Source organism: Scyliorhinus canicula, chromosome 2, assembly GCF_902713615.1.
Source record: "Scyliorhinus canicula chromosome 2, sScyCan1.1, whole genome shotgun sequence".
Lineage (NCBI taxonomy): Eukaryota > Metazoa > Chordata > Chondrichthyes > Carcharhiniformes > Scyliorhinidae > Scyliorhinus > Scyliorhinus canicula.
In genome coordinates this window covers 166,238,568-166,247,112 of record NC_052147.1, presented here as the reverse complement: position 1 = coordinate 166,247,112, position 8,545 = coordinate 166,238,568, and the positions used below count along the sequence as shown (strand labels likewise).

The window sequence follows — 8,545 nt, the reverse complement described above, 5'->3', positions numbered from 1 at the left end:
GAATATAGATTGTAAAGAGTTGAGGACCAGCATTGAACCCTGTAGCAACCCCACTCGTTCCAGTTTGGCATTCAAAAAATGACACATCTACCCACGCACTCTGTTTCCTGTTCATTAGCCAATTCATGCTAATATTTTATCCCAAACACCATGATCACCTTTCATGTGGCACTTGATCGAATGCTATTTGGAAGTCCAAATGCACGGATCCACTGGTTCACCTTTATCCATGCTGCTTGTTAACATCCTCAAAGAACACCAGTAAATTTGTCAAACACAACCTCCGTTCCATAAAGCCATGTTTACTCTGCCTGATCATATTATGATTTTCTAGGGCAGCACGGTGGCGCAGTGGGTTAGCATTGCTGCCTCACGGCGCCGAGATCTCAGATTCGAATCTGGCTCTGGGTCACTGTCCGTGTGGAGTTTGCACATTCTCCCCGTGTTTGCATGGGTATCGTCCCCACAACCCAAAGATATGCAAGGGTAGGTGGATTGGCCACGCTAAATTGCGCCTTAATTGGAAAAAATGAATTGGGTACTCTAAATTTATTTTTTAAATTATGATTTTCTAAATGTCCTGCTACGGCTTCCTTAATAATGGACTCCAGCATTTTCCCACTGGCATTTGTTAGACTAACTGCCCTATAGGTTCCTGCTTTCTATCTCCCTCCTCTCTTGAATAAAGGCATTACGTTAGTGGTTTCTCAATCAGCTTGGCCATTCCAGAATCTAGGGAGTTTGGGAATGCATGAGGGACCTAATAGATCCTAGTAGGACTGGAACAAAGAATGATGGACATACCTCACAAATAGGAAAGCATAGTTGAAACCCATGCGAGTACCCATGGCAACAACTTTTATTTGGAAGAAATGAGTGGCAGTAAAGGAGAAGTTCACATGCAGCCAGGTTGAGAAGAATGCTGATGAATGGGGACTAGTTGAGTCTCCATTCAATGATGAAGTAGAGAACCCTCAGACCACCTGGATGAGGGATGGAGGTGCCGAAAAATTGCACATCCATGTTGAAAAGGAGATAGTTAGGATCAGGAAACTGCATACTGTTGAATTTATGGAAGACCATGGATAGATCAGAAAAGACTGGGTAAGGGGAGAAAAAAGGAGTTGGAAAGGGAAAGAAATCAGTTCTGTGGGGCAAGAACAGCTTGAACAGGAGAGTCCTGTTCATGGATTTTGGGAAGGAGTCAGAAATCGCTGTTTAGAGTTAATGACGATCTTAGATTTGGGCTGCAGGTCCGGAGGAAGATGTGAGAGTGAGCGAGGGGAGCAAAGAAATTGAGACAGCTTTGGCCAACAGTTGTCAATGGAAAGATCCAGAGAGGATAGGTGACCAGAGAGATATCCAGATGTAATGAGAATTCTGAAGATGGGAGAAAGGGAAGCGCAGTGAGGAGGAACACTCCTTGTTAAGCTGACATTTCCTTTATTCTCCAGCTCCCCCTGGATGTTCAAAGGTTCTTTCCACATTGCACCCTGATCCACAGTGCTAGACTGCTGACAGTAACTGCAATGGCTACCCGCACCCATCGCTTTCTCAGTAACTGCCTGGAGGGAATCATGGTCCAATGAGCGTAAAGGACCCCATTCTCCTCCTGTGCATTTCCTGCAGCAAGGCCTGTCACACTGCATTGGAGAATGCAGGGCCATGTTACCTGATCTGCTTTGCCATTTTCCAAGGTTCTTCCTTTCGCTGCTGCAATCAGAACGCACCTCATTTTTAAAAGATGCAGGCTGGCTTTATGTGGTGCAGGTGAGCTGTATATGGTGCTAGACTTGCACGAACCTGGGCCCCCTGTAGCCACTCAACTGTGTGTCGTGAATGTATTATGGTAACCATTCAGCACTGTACTACATTGTACCACGCATCATGCTGTTGCCCATGTGGGCTCCACCTATGGACCATTGTACTGTACTACACTTGTTGTATCATGTTGGTGCCCTTGTGGACTCCACCACTGGCTTCTCTCCCTTGAGGGGAGGTAGAAAGAGCAGTAGCCCTGTAGGCGGCTCTCATTGCAGAGCAGTCGCAGGCAGGCACTGTTCTAGTTGATTAAAGCCACTGTTCACTTCTATTCTCTGTCTCGTGTGAATTAATGGTCGCATCACTGTGCAATTTCCACACCACACTCTTTGTAATTAGCATGCGACACAATGTTTGTCCATGTTATGCTGAATGCAAGTACATTTGTATCCCAGTTCCCACTTTCTGCTCCATTTACTCCACACTGCATCATCCAGCTATAGACAGAACAGCGAGTGCATACAGCCTTCATGCTGCATTTTTATTAACTGGACTAGGGAACTGGTGGGAACCAATTAAGACTCTTTATTGGAAATCACGTTCATATGTTTTGGGCCTGTCCAAAGCTGGAGGATTACTGGAAGGAGGTTTTTAGGGTAATCTCTAAAGTGGTGCATGTGAAACTGAACCCAGGGCCTCGGGAGGCCACATTCGGGGTGTCGGACCAGCTGGGGTTGGAAACGGGTGTGGAGGCAGATGTTGTAGACTTTGCCTTGTTGATCGCCCAAAGCCACATCCTACTGGGATGGAGAGCGACCTCTCCACCCTGTGCCCTGGCGTAGCGGGGGGACCTGCTGGAATTCTTGACTCCTGAGAAGGTAAGTTTGAACTGAGGGGAAGGATGGAGGGGTTCTACATTTCATAGGCGTTATTCATTATGCACTTTCAAGAATTGGATAATATCGAACATTAGGCAGGGGTGTTTGGTTGGGGGGGGGGGGGGATACTGTATGTATCAATGGTGATTATGGGTGATTCCTAATTCCTTTTTGTTATTTGTTTATGTTTAACATGTGGGCTGCTGTTTGGGGGTCTGGTGGGAGAATGGGATTGTTGTTGTTGATATGGCGATTTGCATTCGTTACTGCTTATTGTTTATTGTTGGTGGGTATAAATTTGGAGCAACTGTGAAAAAGGAGATTAAAAATATTTTTTAAAAAGACTCTTTAATTGCCCAATAAGGCTCAATGTTAGAGGCTGGCTAGAATTTCCCAGAGGGGTCAGGATTGCTGGTTCAATGACACATTGGCTCAACTAATTAAATTTAATCTATAAGACTGCCATTTGGGTAGGACAAGATTTAGTGTAGTGGGAGTGGTTTAAAATAGAACTTGAACCATTGTTAGAAAGATTGAGAAATATTTACAGAGTTTTATAAAAATGAATGGAAGACTCATAATTGAAGCGATCAAAACTGTTTATTTCTGAACTAACACTAAGCTCAGAAGATATTTAGAAATCCACTACACGGCGGAAAGATCCAATTGTTGGGCAAGTTGCTCCCCAGTCACTGAATTTCCTGTATTCACCGGGTCTCAGGAAGTACTGTCGGCCTCTGTAGTTGGGATGTTCATAGAAGGTCCAGTAACCATCCATCACCTGGCAGGAATGGATGTCACGGTAACGGAAACGATCTTGGACAGATGGGCAGTCATCCATGAATTCCATCACCTGTCCTGCAAATTCAGGTCTCTCGTAAACTTTCATTCTGTAGGAACCATCGCTGGTCTGTAGGATTTTGAAAACCATTAAATTAATGCAAAATTGCTTCCAAAATACTAATATAAATAAATCAATGTGCAAATATGAGAAATGTAAAACCCATCAAAAACAATGAGTTGAATTTTTTTTAAATCATACTAAGATGCACTTCATTATTAGAGCACAAATCCGCAAGCACATGCAGGAGATTAAAAGATAGACTATGAGCTGTGAATCTCCAGAATATATTGCTTGATTTATTCCGTTCTGCCAATTGATTCACACAAACAGCATCTCACCTCTTGCCTCCAGGTTTCCCAATCTGCATATCAATTTTTCATTCAACTCACCACATAAAGTTAGGACTGAAATTCCATGGAGAAAGCACCTTTTCAACAATGTGATCATTGTTTTTTTTTCTAAATTTAGAGTACCCAATTCATTTTTTCCAATTAAGGGGCAATTTAGTGTGTTCAATCCACCTACCTTGCAAATCTTTGGGTTGTGGGGGTGAAACCCACGCAAACACGGGGAGAATGTGCAAACTCCACACAGACAGTGACCCAGAGCCGGGATCGAACCTGGGACCTCGGCGCCATGAGGCAACAGAGCTAACCCACTGCGCCACAATGCTGCCCCCAAGAGCTATATCTAATTCCGTCTTGACCTTACACAATCGGTAAAAACGCCGGAGCATTTAATGACGGCATTATCTGGCCCCTAGCTGCACAGGGGGCCAGCACAGCACTGGAGCGCTTCATGCAGCTCCAGCTGCCAATACAGGTGCGAGAACGGCCGGAGCGAGTTCGCGCATGCGTGCCACGGCTGGCGTGAGTTCGCGCATGCGCGTGGGTTGCCGTCTCCGGAGGAACATAGGCCTCCATCGGGATAAGCCCGCCTGCTCAGCCAGAGTCTGCGGCGGCATGCCCAGTCCGGCAGGTCCTCAAATGTCAGGCACTGCTGGTACACGCAAGGCCTCAGGCCTCCTTTGCAATTCCTCCTTCTGTTGGTCGGCCGTTTCTCCATCCTGGGCGGACAGTGACCCAGAGCCGGGATCGAACCTGGGACCTTGGCGCCGTGAGACTGCAGTGCTACCACTGCGCCACCGTGCTGCCCGCGAGCCGGAGAGGTTGATTGAAATTGCATTAACAATCGTCACATTGTTAAAATGTTTAATTAATTATTTAGCATAGCCAATCCACCTAACCCGCACATCTTTGGACTGTGGGAGGAAACCGGAGCACCCGGAGGAAACCCACGCACACATGGGGAGAACGTGCAGACGCCGCACAGACAGTGACCCAGCCGGGAATCGAACCTGGGACCCTGGAGCTGCGAAGCATTTATGCTAACCACCGTGCTACCTTTCTGTGTAGCTAAAACAACACTATACAGGACAGTAATTTGACTTCCCATTACTTCCAATGTAATGCACTGCCACAGCACGTTGGCACAGTGGTTAGCACTGCTGTCTCACAGCACCAGTGTCCTGAGTTTGAATCCTTGGGTGACTGGCTGTGTGAGTTTTGCACTTTCTCCCCACTGTCTGCATGGGTTTCCTCCGGGTGCTCCGGTTTCCTTCCACAGTCCAAAAATGTGCAGGTTAGGTGGATTGGGAATGCTAAATTACCTCCTTAGTATCTAAAGGTTAGTTGGGGTTATGGGGAAAGGCAGGGTACTAGATGGGTGCTCTTTTAGAGGGTTGGTGCAGACTCGATGCGACAAATGGCCTCCTTATGTACTGTAGGGATTCTATGACATATGATATACAGTTCTAGTTATATATCTATTTTATTACAAAATTCTGTTATTCCAATTTAGATCGAAACTAAATTATTTTAAATATAGTTAAATAACCTGTAACCTGTCATTAAAACTAGCACAGACACTGATATACTGCAGATTATTTGGACTATTGCTTTATTAGTTAGGCCAGTGATTTCAGGTCTAGGTAAACTTCCGGATTAGGAAATTGGTTGAGTGGTAGAAGACAGAGGCTGAGATTCTCCGTTGCACATCCGCCCCACTACCGCTGCAAGCAAGGACGGAGAACTTGGCGCCTAGCCAAATCTCTAATTCACTGCACAGGGACCAAAGAATTCCAATGCCATGAATAGAGAAGAGGGAATTGGTTCTGTCGCATAGACACTACTAATTGCCAGGGTGTTTCTCGTGGTGTCCTGTCTGAATAAAGGCAAAATACTGCAGGTGCTAGAAATCTGACAAAAGACCGAAACTGCTGGAAAAAAGCAGCAGATCTGGCAGCATCTGTGAAGAGAGAAACAGAGTTAACGTTTTGAGTCTGTATCCCTCTCCTTCAGTTTCTGTAAGGGTCTGTGTTAGGGACCACAACTATTCACTTTATATATTAATGGCTTTGATAAAGTGATAAAAAAACACATACAAAGGTTGCTCTAACACAAAGGTAGTTAACATTCTTAGTAGTATAAATGGAAGCCTTAAATTACAGAGATATTGATAGATAGTCCAAAGATGTGGATGTTGAGCGGATTACAGGGATAGGGCAGGGGTGTGGGCCTAGTTAGAGTGCTCTTGGTATGGTCGGTCCAGATTCAATGGGCCAAATGGCCTCCTTCTGCACTGTAGGGATTCTCTGGATCCGAAATGAATGGGTAAGACTGTGGTAAATGAATTCTCAAAGTAGGCAAATATGAGATCATCTACTTTGGAGTAGCAACATGGGACGCTAGATACATAGATCAGTACAATGTGATGAACAGGTACAAAAAATAATCAATAGAACTAATAGGATGCTGGTCCTTACACCAGATGCAAAGCTCCGGTTAGGCCACACCTGGAGTACTGTGAGCAGTTCTTGGCACCATACCATTAGGAAAGATATACTGGCCTTGGTGAGAGTTTACCAAAATGACACCTGTACTTCAAGGGTTAAATTACAAAGAGATTAAACAAACTAAATTTGTATTCCCTGGAATTACAAAGGTTAAGGAGTTATTTGATCGAAGTTTTCTGGACATTAGGGTTAGATAGCGAGACACTATTTCCGCTGGCTGGGGTGTCTCGGACTGGAGGGGAGGCAGTACGGGCGAGGGGGAGGGGTGCGTTGGAGGGGGGGTGCGCGGTTGCATTATCTGAATATTAGAAACGGATCTTTTAAATTAGGAATGAATTGAAATTAGGGAGCACTTCTACACACAAAGTATTGTGGAAACTTAGAAGTCTCTTCCACAAACAGCAATTGAAGGTAGATCAATTGTTAATTTTAAATCTGACACTGATAGATTTTTGTTACCAAAGGTAATAAGTGATAAAGGATAGATCCAAACGAGATGGAGTTAGGTTGCAGATCAGCCCTGAATCATTTCACCTGATTGACCTCAGGAAGGATCAGTGCTCCAAAAGCTAGTGATTCAAAACAAACCTGTTGGACTTTAACCTGGTGTTGGAAAACTTCTTACTGAATTATTTGAATGGCAGATTAGTTTGAGGAGCTAAATGGCCTGCTCCTGTAGTTATTTTTCAAATACAATTGCTTCAGTGTTTTAGAACTGTCCATCACACTGCAGAACTCTCTACATCTGATATAAATAAGTCACCAACAAATCATTAGAATAGAGGTGAAATTCAGAAAATGGGGAAAGATCCAAAACTCTTTCAAATAAATTGAAACTTACATATGAGTAAGTGCGACATGACCTGACGTTGTCATTGAATCCCATCCAGCGCTGGTAGTCAGGATATTCTCCCTTGGTCAGAACATACTGGTATCCCATGTAATTGGGTCTCTCATACACCACCCAGCAGTCACTCTCAACACGGATGGAGTTACAGCGGCTGAAGTAAGGGGACAGGTCAGCACAGTCATTACTGCACTCATAGTGCCGACCCTGGAAGTTCCTGTCCTCGTAAAAGACAACCTGCAAAAGTAAGCTTGTTTTAGCTGAGACTGCACACATTCAGAGACACTCATTTAAAATAAATCAAAAGTGAATTAAGCTCACCTTTCCCATTTTGTCGAATTCGTGTGGAACTCAATTACTGCCCAGCAGACTTCACTCACAGCAGGGTACTGGCCTCTTTTATACAAGTCGATCAATAAAAACCCAGGGGTTCTCCATTGTTATTATAAAATCTATCCTTTGTGACCAGTCCAGTATGCTCTCACAGCACGAAAATAAATCCTGATTCATCATTACAGAAAATCCAGTATCACAATTTTCTGTTGCGTTGTGTTTTATCGTTTCTGTCAAAAGAAGCTTTTTGTTTTGGCTTACATACAAGAGCACATTAATCTCTTGGACAAAAGGAATTCTGAATCAACAGTGTGTGACAACTGGGAATTAGTTGTGTCTGGTCTGAATGAAAGCATTCAATCATACTATAATTTGTATTGATGGGGCAATGCCCTTATGAAATAAATGCTTGACCAAACTTCTCTTTTAATTTCAAAACATTTCACATTGAGGAATGTAACAGGGCAACAAGATGGATGCTTCTCAATCCTCATCTCACCTCATGTTAATTGTTTTCAGCTCACCCATGCCTGCCACAGGACATATAAACAAAGAAAATAGCAGCAGGAGGAGACCATTCGGCTCTTCGAGCCTGCTCCGCCATTCATTACGATCATGGCGGATCATCTAACTCAATAGCCTAATCCTGCCTTTCACCCCCATATCCTTTGATCCCCTTCGCCCAAGTGCTAGATCTAACTGCTTCTTGAAAAGCAATTACTTTCTGTGGTAACGAATTCCACAGGCTCACACTCTCTGGGTGAAGATATTTCTTCTCATCTCTGTCCTAAATGGTCTACCCTGTATCCTCAGACTGTGACCCCTGGTTCGGGACACCCCCGCCAGTGGGAACATCCTTCCTGCATCTACCCTGTTTGGATTTTATAGGTTTCTCTGAGATCCCCCCTCATTCTTCTGAACTCCAGCGAATACAATCTTAACTGACTCAATCTCTCCTCATACGTCAGTTCCGTCATCTTAGGAATCAGTCTGGTAAACCTTCGCTGTACTCCCTCCAAGTAAGAACA

The 8,545-nt window shown here is 44.3% G+C and overlaps 1 protein-coding gene across 1 annotated transcript; it reads right to left on the bottom strand.

Moving 5' to 3' along the window:
- Window positions 1-3,220: 3,220 nt before the first annotated feature.
- Window positions 3,221-7,660, bottom strand: LOC119961287 (gamma-crystallin M2-like). The gene is made up of 3 exons (XM_038788706.1): window positions 7,506-7,660; window positions 7,179-7,421; window positions 3,221-3,549 (listed from the first exon to the last, which is right to left on the bottom strand). Exons 1-3 carry the CDS (start codon window positions 7,512-7,514, stop codon window positions 3,274-3,276), a joined length of 528 nt encoding a protein of 175 aa, XP_038644634.1. The 5' UTR covers window positions 7,515-7,660; the 3' UTR covers window positions 3,221-3,273.
- Window positions 7,661-8,545: the final 885 nt, after the last annotated feature.

Excerpts from the sequence above, each read along its gene's own strand:
- LOC119961287 (XM_038788706.1), bottom strand. Across the intron at positions 3,550-7,178 it reads CATGTCGCACTTACTCATAT|ACCAGCGATGGTTCCTACAG; the intron begins GTAAGTTTCAAT and ends AAAATCCTACAG.